The sequence below is a fragment of the Falco peregrinus genome, chromosome 14, assembly GCF_023634155.1.
Source record: "Falco peregrinus isolate bFalPer1 chromosome 14, bFalPer1.pri, whole genome shotgun sequence".
Taxonomy (NCBI): domain Eukaryota; kingdom Metazoa; phylum Chordata; class Aves; order Falconiformes; family Falconidae; genus Falco; species Falco peregrinus.
In genome coordinates this window covers 8,026,941-8,043,974 of record NC_073734.1, presented here as the reverse complement: position 1 = coordinate 8,043,974, position 17,034 = coordinate 8,026,941, and the positions used below count along the sequence as shown (strand labels likewise).

The window sequence follows — 17,034 nt, the reverse complement described above, 5'->3', positions numbered from 1 at the left end:
GGGTTGTTTAGCCTGGAGAAGGCTCCAAGGAGACCTTATAGCAGCCTTCTAGTATATAAAGGTGGCCTGCAGGAAAGCTGGAGAGGGACTTTTTACAAGGGCATGTAGTGATAGGACAAGGCAGGGTGGCTCTAAGCTGTAAAGAGGACAGATTTAGATTACACAGTAGGAAGAAATTCTTTACTGTGAAGGTGACAAAACAGTGGAACAAAGTTGCCCGGAGCAGCTGTGGGTGTCCCATCCCTGGCAGTGTCCCAGGCCAGGCTGGACGGGGCTTGGAGCAACCTGGGCTGGTGGTGGGTGTCCCTGCCCATGGCAGGGGGTGGGGCTAGATGGTCTTTAACGTCCCTTCCAACCCAAACCATTCTATGATTACAGGAAATTAAAATTAGTTCATGGAAGGTGATGGAGTTTCATCGATGTCCAAAGAAAAATTAAGGGAAAGCACTGGAAAAGGCTTCATAGGATTAGTACTAAAGTCACTTTATTCCTGGTATAATCTGATTTTGTAAATGTAATGATGAGCCATCTAGAAGCATTTACTGACAACAATTTATGATACTGCTGTGATGCAATTATTTCCTGGTTTCAGAGCTATGTCCTGAGCCATAAACTTCACTAATTATTTCTAGGACAAATAGCAAATGTGCAATGTGTAACATATACAGAATGATACTATTTTATGACTACTTGAAAGCCAGGGACTCTGCCTTCATCAGGAATAAGCCTTCACAAAAGTTTACAGCACAGTTGCTGGAATGAAAGCAATTACTAGATACAAATCATAAACACTGTGTGAAATGCTGTGATTGCAAAAAGACACTTATGTGGTCAAAACCAGCACTGGCAGATTAATGCAGTTACCTTTTTTGTGAGAACTGTTTGCCAACACAGTGATGAACCCAAGATCCAGACTCATGTTTGAGAAGGCATTCATGGCCACCACTTTCACTAGGAAAGTACCTAGAGAAGACAAATGGCCAGTTAAGAATACCAGTGGGACCAGTCCATCTTATTTGTGGTCTAAAATCTAATTCATACAGAAAATCCTATTAATTTCTTTAAGAGCTTTGTTTTTTTCTGATGACTTTCCACTGCTGAAAGGCTTTTCAAGGAATGGTCTTCCCCTTTATCTTAGCTTTTTAATAACTCAGCTGTCTTTATTCTAGCGCTTGCAATGCTGTTCTTTGTCAGCTGGCTATGGTATTACCACACAGGGAACTAGAGGTGTGCAAATACTGGAGGCCAAATGAGTTTATGCATCTTGAGAGAGCAGATGTCTTGTTTGAAAATTTCTGCCTGAAAGGAAGGGATGTTCAAATGGGTGTAGGGAGACTCAATAAAACTTGTAATATTTAATAATTTTAAAACATAAAATGAAATCATAATTAGCTTGTAGTGTTCTTGCTTTGGCATGGGATTTGTATAGTTCATTAAAGGAGGAAACTTTTTTATCTTCTGCCACTGAATTAACTCTTAAGGGCAGTCTCCCTAACCTACATTTTAAAGGCTTTGATTTCTTAATAATGGAAAGAAAAAATTACTAAAAAAACTTTTTCATAAGTAAGTCCAACAAAAACTACATGTTGGACACCAATGCACAGAGAAGCTTTCCTTTTCTTTGTCATCTCTACTGAGAACTCAGATTATTAATTACTGCAGTGTAAAATGCAGAGGATTGTAAACTTGAAAAGTTATACATATGAACAAACAGTAGGAAAACACTTTGTGATTCAGGAAAATGTGATCATTTGTACTTGAATCAGTTTGTGTCATGAAAATTAAACCCTGGTTCACTATGTCTTTTCTATTGCAAAGATCAGGTGGAGCCTTGCTTTCCGTCTCCATATGGACACTCATTTGCCAGTTAATTTTTTTTAGCTCCCTTACAAGTCAATGAGACTGTGCTGCTCATAGTGTTCTGCAGACCCAGTCTGAGCAGTTAGAAAAGCTACCCAATTCACCTGTAATTGTCCCCTACCCCAAGATGCTGTGACTGTATGTGAACTCCTCTACTCAGCTGTGTCTTGGAAATACAGATGTCAGCACGCTGTACCTTCAGAGTGCACGGGGATGATGTATGTTCGAGGTTCCCCATGAGGACCATCTTCTTTATGAGAGTGAGTTTCATTACATCCAGTCACCTCAAACTTCAGCTGATCTGGGGCACCATGAGACACAGAGACATTCACCTCCAAATTCTCCCCCAGGTGCAGGGTGTGAGAAGCTAGTGCAGCCTGAAGACCAGATACTGGCTCAATGAAGTGAACAGCAATACGCTCAGAGATCTCCAATGCAGTTGTGTTGCTGGATGCTCGGATTTCCAGCTGATGTATCCCTGGGCCCAGCAGCTCCTGAGAGGCACTGTTGAGTGTCAGATTGTGAGGAGCGATTCCTTCCTTTGCACTGGATTCAGTGAGTGTCACATTATCTGCTAATATAATGTAGGTCACTCCGTTGCCTGCAAAAAGACAGTTCAAAATTTCTCACAGCTTGTGTAATAGCCCATCCAAATCTAGTGGCTCTGTGCAGCATTTGGGTATGTATAAAGGAGTCATAAGAACACTGTAGCAATGCAGTCATTTTTAGTAAAGTCACTCAAGGTGGTTTTGTGCCCCTTTAGATTCCCTATGGTAGTCTATCTATCGTGTGTTTTCTGCTGGGACTGTTAGGATAGTCAAGAGAATTCAAACATACACTACTGAAGTTTATTTTTTAAGGATATATGTAGATTCCAGGAACTTGAAGAAAAAATGAAATGTACGCCAGCAAACGTGACCAGCTCAGCACAGGATCCTTTTACCCTCACTCCGAGAAGCATTTCTGTGGATTCCTAACTTTAAATATGGAGATATTCTTACTGGCTTCATGTGGATTTGTGTGACTAAAGTTATGCTCATGCTTTGTCAGCTTTGTGTAGAGGGAAAAAGGGTTTATACTTGGTTTTGGTGTAATAGCTCTGAGAAAGACCCCCTCCAATAGAGCTGAGAGCGTTCAATTGCAGCAATGCAACAGTTAGAGGGAAAGCATTCACTAAAAAGGTGACTCGTTTTGCATAATGAAAATCCTGCTTCTATCGCATGGGTGGCATAATATTTAGCCTACCATTTAAATCACGAAAAGTAATTACCGTCACCTCCATTGAGTTCAACTTGAATCCACAACAACTCCCCATACAGTGTACGGCAGTGAGAGCTGTTCCCAGATTCATACTGGCTATAGCACCCGGTAATGCTTAGTTGATCCTCCTTATCCTGTACAGTCACCCTCTTCTGTGCCATCACGTGCCATTCACTGGTGGTGCATTCCACAAAAACAGTAAACACTCCAGGAGTTGAATATCTGTATGTGACGTTGCTGACCAGTCTAGAATAGAAAGAGAACAGCTACTTGTTGTGGAAGACTGTCCTGGGAAATCCTTAGCCTTACGTGGGAACAGTGGTCACAGTTCCCAGATTTCTGACCTGACTCAGCTCTCCTGCAATCGCTGTAATCCCTCATTTATTTACAGAGACTTTTTAGGGTTGGAGATTGTTCCTTTGTTCCAGCTACAGCGTCATTAAGGTTGTATATCAGGGGTGGTCATTCTCAAAGCGTACCTATATGGGTGGATACATTTTGCTGTAAAGTAGGTAGATTACAGTTCAATAGCATGTGGCATTAGATCTGGTTTGTGACTCGTTGGCTCTGAGCACAGACATGTGACTGTGCATATTAGAACATGTAACAGTGACCTTAATTCTCTATTCTTTATTTTATTCCTGATTTACCTTCTCCTAGATATATCAGTGGAAGCTGAGGCTCCTCAGCATTTTGTCAGAGCACTCCCTTGCTCTATTTTTTTTAATGTGCAGCTGCTTCTGTACTTGCCCACGCTAGCAAAAATGTCTCTTCTTGACTCCTGGGTCTGGTGCAGCTCTGGTCATGATAGCAATAAGAGATGAATGGATATGAAGATATCTGTGGTAGTTGCTGTTATTACTAACAAGCACAGCAAAATGATGAAAAGAACCTAAAGATACCCTTCTTGAATGACATGCACCATGGAAAGCAAATAAGTGATATTCCTGACACTGTTGTCTCTGAACTCTTTCTGTTCTTATCATGGTACCACCTAGCAAATGCAGACAAAGATCAGGATATATCATCCTTGATAACACTTATTTTTCATTAGCAGTTTTAATGAAGACAAAGGTTTCATTCTAACCAGATTTCAAAAACATGCCAATGACAAGATCAGACCAGTAGAGGCAATTCCTGTAAGAGTATGTACCAAACTGGACACAGAAAACAGATGAGCATGACCGTGAGCCATTTAGTAGGTGAAGTAAAAGGGCTTCCCACAAAAAGAGCAAGCCTCTGCTTACAGCCAGCAAATGTATCTTACTTAAAAGCGCACTATCAAAGAATTTTTTTCAAGTTCTTTACAGCTACAGGCCTGTGTCTGTAGCTCTGAAAGAATGTTTACTGTTTCTAGTACGTTACTGCTTTTTGGGTTTCATTCTTCTACTCCTACTTTTCTGGTTGACTCAAGAAGGATTCCATCAGTAAATGAATAAATTTCTAGAGCCATTCTCTGCCTGTCATTCCTAGAAGTAGGACAAAACCTGATTTTTAAATCCAGCAGAAAGATGTTTCATCTTGAAAAGACACAATTTTTATGCAACTAAAGCAAAAGAAAAACTCCAGCTGTTGTATTATTTTAAATGTTATTAAAAAATACTCTTTAAACTTAAGAAGGTAATGCTTGCCTGGTTTTTTTGCAGTTACTGATATGTTTTCAGTAATTTTCTGTCTTGGGTTCGGGAATAAATTCTCTTAGTAAGAAGTAGGAATCACTTGTCATCATAAGCAGAAGAAAGATTGTGGTTGGCAGCTTGACAAAAAATTGTGTATTAATTTCAAAACAAGTTTCTGCAGAATCCAAGTATGATCTATTATTAATCAACTTAATGTTTAACATCTCATTTAAGAGACTTGGAGCATTCAATAAAATGCAAGCAGTGAAACTGACTGGTTATCTGATGATACATGAAGGATGTATCTTACGTTAGAGGGTAGTAAGGATCAACAGTGTGGCCATCTCCAGTGCTAATGATACAGGAAAGGTTGCCAGAGTATGGAGAGAGCAGCCAGTTCAAACTGACCATGACATTTTCAAAGACAAAGCACGTATCTGTTACAACCAGCTGCAGACCTGTAAAACATAATGACAGAATTCAATGCCATCGTCTGTCTACATTTCTTGCATCATTCAAATAATTGTCGTCTATTGAAAGCAGGCCTTCTCCAAAACAGAGTTGATACTGACGCTAGTTTGAGTGCATTAGTGGTGCAACAGGGAGCTGATTCTTTCCCATACCTACTGGTTCAAGATTCTTTTGGAACATAATTTCATCTAAGTGTGTTTTATGTGATTGAATTTCCTAGCTTTGTATCCTACCAAAACCCCTCAGGACAGGGAAGCTACATTTTTGTCCCTATTTTTAGTGGTCACTGCTCTTCCAGGTTTTTCACTGAGGATGGAGCAGTGATTTTTAAGATAAATATCAATGCTCACAGTGTTGCAGCAAAGAGCAGAACAGGCTTTTGGTGTTGACAGCCCCCTCCCACTTACCTTCCTTGCAGTGGTATTGAATAGACAAATAGCTTCCAGAAGCTGGACAAGGATCTCCAAAGAAAGTGCCATCTGCTGCCACCTGGCAGGCCTGGAGACCGTGACACTGGCCTGGAAAGAAGGACCATTTTATATGAACCAGTGGGTTTTGTCTTTGACTGTCGTAACAGCTCGGATGAGAGATGATTAGAGGGAAAACAAGGAGAGAGGGAGCAACACCAGGTGCCTGATGTCTAGACAAACTCCCACGTCACTTTGACTTGTGTTGCTTATTGCCTGGTATTTCTTAGCACCATTCCACTTTACTGGAAAAAAGCTGAGTTAAAGTGGCTAAAACCCCCAAGTTACGTGTTTTGTTTCATTTTGGCTAGAAGCCCAAAGAATCACCATAGAGACAGGCCATAGCCACTGTTCAGTCTGGCAGGCAGCAGAGCCACGTAGGTGCAGCAAGCTGGGTACTCAACACACAGCAGGCAGCAGCAGATCCCTCCTGTCCCCGTGGGTGCCAGCCTTTTCGCCCTTCCTGGTTTGGAGTTAGGTTTGTATGGATGTGTTCTCTTCCATCTCTGTCAAACCTAGGGTATCCCATTGAGTTCATCAGGGAATCAGCGTGGCCACATATTTTCTTCACACAGTGAGAGAAACGCCCTAATTCTCCACTTGCTCCCACTCTCCTCTGAATCTTTGCTCCTCGCAAAGTCCCTCCTTTCCATCCAGCCTCTTCTGGGAACCTCCTACATCAGAAGTTCTCTCTGATTCCCTTCATTTTAGCAATAATCCACTTTCCCATTCACTAACTCTACTGAAATACAAACTAAAGTATTTTAGGGACCAGGAACTTTGGCACATACTCTATGCTTCTGACAAGCAATGCCATAAGATACTACCTGCTACTTCATCTCTGACACTGATCCAGCTACAGCCTTCATCTGTATCGTACTGGAGAGGAGTCTCCGATACACAGTAGTGAGGGGTCTTCCGTCCATAGAAGCTCTCTCCGATTTGAATAACTTCTCCTGATCCGCACTGTACAGTGGCATTGTTATTTTCACAAGCAATGCTCTGACCAGATTCTAATAGGAGAGAAAAAAATATTTCTGAAAAATCCTGCTACAGTTGTGAATAACCATTTTTTTAGTTTCCATTTCTTCTCTTTTCCCTTTTAAGCTGAACAATTAATAAAATAAAATTTAAAAAAGAACAAAGAATAAAATATTTTCCCTTTTTTAAAATCCAAAGTAATAGATTTCTGGTTTTTACTGCTTTAAACAAAAATTTGAGAATATTTTTTTAAAATAAAAAATTTTGAATTAAAAAAATAAGCTTTTTTTTTAGGAAAATGCTTAGCATTTATTTGATCTGCAGTACTGGAAGGTTTAAAGTTACTCCTTGCTTCCAAAAGAGCCTTCTGGCAGTGTGTGATTTGCATGATGTTCAGGTAATTGCTCTGGAGAATAGTTTGCATATTAAGTATGGGACCTGTTCCCATTTCTGCTACAGAGACACCTTTGTTCCTGTGTGATATTCGACTGACTTCATTCAGCAGGACTGCTCAAATGAGTAAGGTCATATCTCTAAATGTGTACACCTCATTCTTTGATTAATCTGGGACAGTTAATTATCTTTCAGAATTCTTAGTATCCTGTAGTAATCAGGATACTTAATACCCTGAAGAGAAGGATGCAAAAGACTGCTGTCTTTTGGGAGTGTTGCAAAAGAATGTTTTTGTTTCAGCTGTCTCAGGTTTAAATACATTGTCCTCCAGTTGCTGTTTTGATCGTTCCCCTTAAGTAATTTGATTAACAGTGCCAATGTGTGCACACTGCAGTAATTGTGTGCTATTGTTATTTAAAGGCTAAATCTAAGCCTGGCTGTAACTATAGCAACATGATCAGTTTACAGATTAGAGCTCTCTAAATAAGCCTGAAAAATAATTTGTTGTTAAATTCTAATACAGACTATCATCTTGTGCAAATTTTTTTTTGTTCTAGAAATAATAAGAAATAATAATAAGGAAAGATTTTATTTGTGTCGAGAAACACAGATAACCAGGATAGATGGCCAAAGAAAGGATGAAGACAGAACACTCTGGTTAGTGGTTTGTACAGATAGATCTAGTTCATAGATCAAGTAGACAAGTTATCAGGAATGAGAGATATTAAATTCAACTAGTGGTACTATTTGGAGGTACCAACACATTTAATTTGAAGTTTCAAACTGAACCGTTACTGCAAACCAAGCCTCACAGTAGCTGTGTGTGAAGGTGTTAAGTATCACTATGCCCATTTTACAGAGACAAACTGAAGCACTCTCAGGTTGTGGGAAGTTCCAGGCATTCAACACCTAGAGAAACTTTTTCTTTGGGATATTGGATCTAATTCCTTGCATGCACACGCAAAGCTGCTAAAAGTGGAGTCCACTCTGTTACCGAAATATGTATGTTTATTAATGGACATGGGCTGTAGATACTGAAAACAAGGCTATAGTTGCCTCAATCCTGGGTAATGAAGTGATGGATGTGGTGTAGGACATTGTTTTTCATTAATGCAAACGCTCTTTGAATTTAATAGTCTTTAAGTCAGATCCTATGATAACAGATGATAATTTCCCTATAAACAGACATTTGTCTACTGTGGTTGTAATGGAAAAATAATTTTAGTCTGTTTTTGCAAGGAAAATAAGCATAAGGGTTTGTGCTGTCTGCCAATTTCATCTCCCCCAATCATTTTTAATGTTAGTCATCTTCAGCCAGATTTGATATATAGACATAAAATTCAAAACACCCTAAAATTCCATGAAAATCAATAGCTAGGTAGAAGAGAAGGAGCTACCTCAGTGCCTCCATTAGGAGTAGGGATTACAACCTGATGTTTATCTGTTCCATGGTGTGGGATTCAACTGGCCAGCACATAAATCTGGAGCTCTGGAGCACCTGCAGGACTGCCGGGGAGGGAGCTGAGGGAGTGAGAAGTATTTGCAGAGGTGCGACATGCTGGGGAGATGGGAGTGAACTGGGAGTGCTGAGGAGGAAGGTAGGGAGGGGATGTGGAACAGAAAATCAGGACAGGAAACAAAACGTTATTAGTTTTGCTGATTGCTGGAATGACTTGTTAATTATGTCAGAAGTAGTACAGTACTGGACCAAGGCAGCAGCAATTCTAGGGTTTGTGGAAACCTGTACCTGCATACTGGATTCAAAGACTTTTTGTATTAGTGAGTCTACAGCCAAACTGTCCGTCCGGCGCTTATGACCTTTATTCTAGTTACAGTTTAAAATGCCTGGCTGGTGTGCAAAGTACAAGAAACACAAATTCCCCTCGTATCTATATGTTGAATGAGGTGATATTGCCAGCATTTCTTTCCAGGACTGTTTGTTCCAAGTCACAATGTAAGGGACACAATGTCTGAAGAGTTTCTGTCTGAGCACTAAAATGCCACCAGGTAGTACAGGTTCTTGTCTGCTTCTTTACCTGGGGAAGCCCTCAAACTTCACCTCATGGAAGGGTTTGAGAAGAAACAAGAAAGACTTGCTCTCACTTTTGCTTACTCCAGGCTGCTAGGAGTGGTGTCTCTTGGAAGCTTGGCTGTATTTTTGCTTCAGTTACAGATGGAAATTATTTTGGCACGTATTTCTGATTAAGAGTATTTTTATAGGGCAGTTATGCAGTTCTCATCTAGCTCAGGTACTGTGGTGTTGTGAGAGTTTATTCTTGCAACCATGCTATGGGAGGCACTACTCAAATTTAAACTAGCTAGCTTATGTCCACTGTAGACATGGACTGCTACTCATTTAGGTTCACCCTCAGATCCGTTTCTATTTTGCTAGACCTCTATTGGGAACCTGGACCTTGATGGCTAGTTCGAGCACCTACATCTCCCAGTGATTTCAGGATTCTTCCGTTCTTTAGATCAGGTCTTATATCAGCACACTAGAAAAGGAGTACCTGCTGGGGTTATATGGCCTTTTGCTTGTTCACTTTTAATAAGCTTGATTAAGTTATTTTGCAGCCACTTTGAAAGCAACCAGGCAATTTATGGACAGTTGTGAATATGGCATGCTCACTTCTCAGTTTCAGCTATTGTGTATCTTACCAAACTCGCAAATGAAGTCAAATTCCTGGCTGCAATTTTCAGTCACACCCCACTGATACTTGGCATTCTTCAGGATGTACCCACATGTGGATGAGAAGGTAGATGGCTGATCCTTGTACCAGTTACTGTAGCTTATATTTGAAGTGTCCAGCCAAATCATCAACCCTGTGAACAAAGCAATTGTGTCCCCAGTGTTTATTTTCAACTGTAATACAATTACAGAGCCAAAGCCTGCAGAGCAGGACTGTAGCCCTGCTCCTGCTGAAGCAGAGGTGGTTTAGTCTGAATAGGGATCTTCAATTATGTTTTATATTTAACTTGATATAATCATTAAAAGAGACACTACCCCTTCCCCTTGTGCTCCCAACCTCAAGATTCCACCATTTCCCTTGCATCAGATCTTGCAGCATTTCCTAGTGTGATGAATTGTCTCAGCTTGCTCTTCCACTGGAGACCTAACCCAGCACATTTTTTTCACTGGGTCAGCAAGCTGTTCTAATTCACCATGCATTCACACAGCTACAAGATCCAATGGAAAGGGTGACAACAGGCAACTGGGAAGTGAACCAGGCAATTTAAACTTCTTAATATAAATCTGAAGTTACAGCAACAAAAGACAGTAGCTTTTCAGCAGATGTCTACAGAGAAACTAACTGTGTTTGTTACCATGTCAAGTAAGCATCATGGGCTGATACAGTTTTCAAGAAGACATGATTTCAAAATCACCTACCGTCAGTAGTTTGATTCAGCAAGGAGTTTGAGATCAGTCCTATCCACCATTCCTGATCCTCAGCAATATGTTTTTGCAAGAACTCTTGAGTTTCCTCAGTTTCAATAAAGACAAGGTGCCCTCCTCCTCTCTCACACCAGCTCTGGGCACTTGTGAAGGTACGCTGGAGTCTAACAAACTCATAGCATGAATGGTTGAAAGCTACCTGGTACTCTGAGCAAAGGGTCCCTTCATCAACGGTTGCATCGTCCACAGCCAAACATCCTGCAAGAGAAATTAGAACTGCGATCCCAAGCCACATTCTCAGCTCAGTGCCCTGTGTGGCACTCATCTTGCTTATCAAATCACCAGTCTTTCCCCTGCCTTCTTCCAAAGCTTGAGATCTCGTGCTTGTCATGTCATCAGCGTTTCTCCTTCCTCCTTGCTGCTTGCAACAACAGCAGCGATAGAACATGGAACAGATTGCTTCTAATATATAAAGGCAATTGTGTCTGAGGATACACACAACAAGTGCAATGGCCATTGTAAGGCCCATTGTGTAAATATCTCATTCCATGTGAAGTCAGTTTGAAGACAAGACATCAGAGTATTGCTTTTCTCATGAGCAGAGAAGATAAAGTTGATAGATGCTGCTGTTGAACACATGGGAAAGTGAGATAAAGCTCCTACATCAAAGGCATCATTGTGTGAACATTAAAGCTGGAGGTCTTTACAACAACAGAGATAGAATAGTAAGAATGAGAGGAGAATTAGGGAAATGAGAAACACAAAGAGTTACGAGACGGGAAAACACACAGTGCTCCTCTAGATATATTTTATTGTTTTGGATTGCTTTATTTGTAATAATAGTTGTTTGTTGTGCTTCTTTTGGATGCTAATGCAATGTCTAATTATCATATCATATTCCTACTGCCCACCTGTTTACACGCACACAGGTTAATCTCAGCTGTTCCAAGTAAGCTTCATTTTGGGTGAAATGCTCCCATCATCCCTTACAAGCTAAGCTGCTTAACTGTATAGAGCTACAGTATTTATACCTGCTAGGAGGTAGAGGAGGCCAGAAGTTAAAACTGTGATTTAGAAAAGATGAAAGTATTGCCTTAATCATCAAAACTACTTAGGAGCCCTATGTGCACATTCCAAAGGCTGCTGATGGACTTTGGGAAGCCAGCCCAGCAATACTTAGGAGCTGAAATCCCAAAGTGCTTCTGAACTTCCTTACAAAAAGATACCCGTCAGGTTTACAAGGCCACTGGATTAGCAGAAATAGAGTATAAATAAGGATCTTTAGCTATTGTGATCCCCCTGTCTTTGGCATTAACCCCACTGAATTTGAGGCAATTATTAATTTCTAGCACCATAACCTGATGCTGAAAGAACATGCACTCATATTTAGACATGGATCAGTGAGCCAGCTCCTCATCACAGAGGTGCAGGAAGCAGTGATGTTTGGTTGAATTCCCACATTCCAGAAATGCCACCTGGATTGTGCCGTTGAGCTGAAGGTAGTGCACATACCACGCAGTATGCCTGCCCAGCTCTAACTCTAAAGCTTTCTTGCAAACTGAAGTATGCATCCAGTAAACATTTAAGAGTGATCTTCAGTCCCAAGACCTTTCTGGACCTGCGGTTCATAGTCACCCTGCCCAGCTGGATAAAGCAGAACTGTGATCAGGGGGTTTGAGATAAAGGCCATGGAAAGTGTTTAATGGGTAGGACAATTGTGGAGGAGAGGAAAGGGGAAGAAAATGCACTGTGATGGAGGGACAGACACTATGCTGGATATCTCTTTTCCCATTACACTTGAAAATCAAGACTTGCCGCAGCTATGGAGCCCTTGGAGCAGATCCCACATTAATTTATGACTGATTAACAGAGAGGGCTTATGCAGCAGCTGAGATGTGAATATTCAGACTGGGTTTCCTAGCTCAGGAGAAGTCCAATCCATATTCTGATTAGCTGATGGATCTGGCCCAGTCAGTGCCCAGACACCCATCCCCTTCCTGGAAAAGACCATATAACTTTGATTATCAGCTGGTTATGTCAAGGATGTCTGCAAATTAGGAGTCCTTTTTGGGCCTACATACAAAACTTCATAGGCTTTGGCCTGGGAACCCCCAACCGAACTGTTTTGTATTCAAGCTACTGCAAAAGTCAGAGCTGAGGGCAGCTGCTGTTCAGTTAGTTGGCCACTGTACATCTTCGTGACATTTCCTTCAGATTCCTTGCTTCTTCCTGACTTGCCAGGCTTTGCAGAAGCTGGCAGCCAGCCCTCCCATTTTGTTCTTTTAGATATGAGAAACACAGCCTGTTTCTAAAAACATAGGTGTAGCAAAGGAGATGGTAGTTAAATGTATCTGGCTTAGTGATACAGACTGTGCATTTCCAGTAGGTGCCGTTGAGTCACATTTGTGATGAATGGATTCTGTAGCATTGTCCAGTTCTCCCTATGCAACTGGAAATTTGACTACATGAACATACTGCTAAAAGCGCCAGAGCTGGAGATGCCACAGGCTATCCTCTGTGAATCTCCTCCAAAGCCATTGAAATTAATGGAAGTCTTGTCTTTGGCTTTGACGGATTTTGAAACAGGCCCTAAAAAAGAACAAATAATGTTTGGAAATGTCTACAAATAAAGCCAAGATCTCCAAGTGAGTCTACTGTTGGCAATTTCTACAGCAGTGTGAATTTTTTTCCTAATCTACGGTTGCTATAAGTAACTCTTCAGCTGCCTGCAGCAGATGGGGAATGGAAGAAAGACAGTTTCCCTCTTCTGCAGTTTGTTGACTTCATATATTTTAGTGCCAGTAAAGCAGTCTGTCAGTTTATTCTGTTTACCACAAGGAAGAGAAAAGCATTTACAGAAAAGAAAATACTGCTTTAAAAGCATCAAAATTAGCCACTGTGGTCCTGAGGAACAGATAAAGTTTCTGAAAGCCCTTTTCACTCGTAAGTGAAAAATGGCTTGATTTCAAATAAACAGTGCTCCTTGAATTTACCATGTTGTAAGAAACATGCCTTTTGTATTCTTCCTCAACAGAAAGGCCTTTTTTAAAATAGCTTTCTTATGCCAGAAGTCTGTATGGAAGCTTCACAATATAATGGTTTTGTGAGGTTTTTGTGGGTTTGTTTTTGGGGTTGGGTTTTTTTTTTTTTTCTATTTGCCTTTGTATAGCTTGCTGAATTTAAATAATTTAAATAGTTTAAGAAATTACTTAAATAGTCACGTATGCTGGTGTGCAAGAGACAAAATGGTACACCTTGCTGTATACTCTCATCTTGCATGTTTCAAAAGGCAGTCATGGAAGTGCTTAATTAAACCTCTGTCTTTGCTTCAAGGGGGTGGCTGGCAATTACACTAAGTTCTCCTCTTCTGACTGAGCATGGGAGTGTAACTGACCTCTAACAGGTATTGTAAAGCTACTCCAGGAACTTCAGGGAAGCATCACGGAAAATGTCAGTTGTATAGATTTTGGATACACCAAAACCATTCACTTGCTGGTTTTTGTTTGCCTTTTGCACAGTTCTGAAGAACTGAGGCTGGCTCAGAAAAGTCTTTATATAAGCACTGTTCTGAAGGAACTGTGACCCCTTTGCATATAGCCAAAAATTGTTAATCCTTGTTCAGTTACAGCTGTCTGCCTGAAAGGCTCATGGAGCAACCACCCCTACAGCACGTGTTACGTACCAGTGACTTGAACTAAAACATATTCACCAGCTAAAATAAGGCTTGCGAGGCAATTGTGCTTTGCAAGCTTTGACCAGAAATTCGTGACAAAGCTTTCTCAATATTTTCACACCCTCACTCCAAGCTGCGATAAAGCTATGAATAACTCCTTTGTTTGCGAACTCTCTTGCATCTGTGGGAATAAGTCTTTCATTTTTCGCAGAAATGTTTTAGGGGACCCTACAGATCTCTTAGAGTCCTAACTTGCCCTTAGGAGTTACATCAGATGGTGGCCATCAAGAGAAACTTTCTTAAGAAAAGCATTGCGCTATATGAAACATCACAAAAAACAATGATGAGTGATTTATTCCTGGTTTTCAAATGGATCCTTAAAGGTTTATTATTTTTTTGTTGTTGTTGTGGGAAGTAGAAGCTATTGAGGTGAAAGAAATCTGAAACGTATTTTCTTTACAATGTTGAAAAGGTGAAGAAATGTTTAAAAAAAATGGTGGTCTACACCTTGATTCAGTAAGGGAACCTTCTAGGTGATGTTCACCACTCCTGAAATTGAACTCCTTAAAACCAGCTCAGTTTTGGTAGCCAAACCTCAAAGTACTCATAATCATTAATTCATTTTTTAAAAATCTAACCTTATATATGTAAATGATAGGACATTTGGAAAGTTTAGCTTTATATGCCTAAATTCTTATAGAATGGGAGACAAGCGCACACAATGCTTATCTAACAACACTGGTAGGCTTACCTTGACACCTTTGCAAATCAGCCTTTCATGCCCCTAATTAGGCACCAAGCACTAGGTTGCAATTTTTGAAAAATACAAGCCTGAATGCTTGTTCAACATAACCAATAGCTCTATAGTTCAGGGTTCCCTGTATCCAACTGCAAATTTCTCCATGACCAGCTGCTGCTATTAGGAAAACATGGCTCATTCATAAGACTTTTCTATTTCTGAACTTTGGTGTCCCAGAGAAAAGTCTGTTCCAGAGTTTCACTGGGCTATTGGAGAGCTGGGTGTGCAGACAAGGAGGAGAGGTATGGTGCCACTACTGACTTCAGGGTGGTCCTGATTTGTACCCTAGTACAGATCACAGCTGCATCATGACAGCCTAATAACATCCTGTGATTCAAAAGGCATTGCAGCACAGCAGAATAGCTTGACAGTCTTTGACAGAGGCCAGAAAGTATTAGATTTGAAGAGTTAAGGAAGTGAAGAGCTGCCAATGGGAAGGAATAAATCACACACCCATTCATTTTGGCTGTTGTTCATTTGCCTTGAGGAGGAGCAAGTAAATTTACTCTCTATAGGAGGATATTACCATCTTTACATTCCTGAATATTACTGAATGTAACGTATAGATTTTATCAGGAACAGAAATATATCTCTGTTCTATGAATTGAGTAATCACATAAATGGAAAATTGATTTATATTACTTTGGATTTGAGGTAGTAAAAAGATTATTTTCAGGAGTCATTAACGTGAGACAAGATCATGAGTGATCCATTTTGGTGTGTCATGTACCCTTCCGCAGTGTGCAGAAAAAGGGTACATGTACCCTTCTGCCTCTTGAAAAGACCTGTTCCATTATTACCCGCATAGGCAGGAGGTACTGAGTACTGAGCAGACTATCCAGAAAGGGATGGAAGTACATCTACATCTCCCATCTCTCCAGCTGGCTTTAAAAAAGTTCAGCTGCCAATTGGTTTAAGAAGGTGGGTCACATGCACGCTTCCTTCCTTGCTGCTCCTTCCTAGGCTGCTTGTCCTGATAGTGAGACTCAGTTATTTGCTGACTGAAAAGGGTTTGGTTTTGTTGTTGCTCTACTGTCTAATTTTCCATGTGGCAACACAGTGAACTTACCAGTGAGCCCTGCCAAGCTGCAATTTTGATGTTATCTTGTTTAGAAACACAGGGAAAACAATTCTTATCTTTACAGGGTACAATAATTAAACTAGACATTGATACCTGACGTGATGGGGTCAGGATAAAGATAAGTAGGAATACATTCAGGAGTTGCTGGTTTGGACATAATTTCTGTTTATGGGATGTATATGGTTACCTTCTGGCACAAACATTGCCCAGATAAGTCCTTGAGGATCTTCTCTTAGGAACTGTCCCTTCAGAAGCATCTAATATTGCCTTTGGGCTTGTAGCTTGACTTTCCTCACCTGCCGCACAGTTGATGCCTCAATACCTCCCTCTTTCTTCTCTAGTTCCTATGTTTTATTGCCTTCCACAGCAGAACTTTGACTGTTGGAAAGAAGAGGATATACACCCCATAAGAACTTTAATCAAGCTAGGGTTATTGATGGCTAGGGTTACCCTTGAATCCACATAGAAAGTAGCAGAACTGGCTGAAGCATCTGCTGACACCTTGTGTTGTTGTGATCACGACTAAGTGGCACAATTTAGATGTGCTGTTGCCTTAATATCTTAAGAGATACTGTTCTGAGGGTGAAAGGTACCTTCTTGGGGTGAAACATCAAGTGGTAGGTACAAATGAACTGAACTTTTCCTACCACGCACAGAGGGACAAAAAGAAAATTGCTTGGATCTGAATCTACAGCCATCACAATTCCACTGGTGTCTGCAGTCACTCCAGATTTCCATAGGCATAAGACTGTCCAGTTTTCTTAGGCAGTCCAGCTTCCACCTCTTGTTTATGCCATTTCATTTTCTTACACATTTTTCTTTTGCTTGTTATGAGCTGTTTCTGAGCTTACAGGACATGAAAACAGAGAGAAAAAAAGCTGTGTAACAAGTTGTTTTCATTATTAATGTCTCTTATCAGTAGAGACAACAAACTTACAAAAGAGATCAGCTTCGCAATCCCCATAATGAGAAGACTGGAGGTCCAGCAGTGTCTGTTCAGGAGCACTGCTTCTGTGTTCAGCACTCTACGCTCAGA

The 17,034-nt window shown here is 40.6% G+C and overlaps 1 protein-coding gene across 1 annotated transcript in view; it reads right to left on the bottom strand.

Annotated features, from left to right (window-relative positions):
* Positions 1 to 10,974, bottom strand: part of PKD1L3 (polycystin 1 like 3, transient receptor potential channel interacting) — a 41,728-nt gene extending 30,754 nt beyond the window's left edge. The window contains 8 exon segments of the mRNA XM_055819002.1: positions 865 to 963; positions 2,057 to 2,461; positions 3,137 to 3,357; positions 5,050 to 5,197; positions 5,618 to 5,728; positions 6,505 to 6,690; positions 9,710 to 9,874; positions 10,440 to 10,974. Of these exon segments, the coding sequence (XP_055674977.1) occupies positions 865 to 963; positions 2,057 to 2,461; positions 3,137 to 3,357; positions 5,050 to 5,197; positions 5,618 to 5,728; positions 6,505 to 6,690; positions 9,710 to 9,874; positions 10,440 to 10,974 (1,870 nt within the window).
* Positions 10,975 to 17,034: the final 6,060 nt, after the last annotated feature.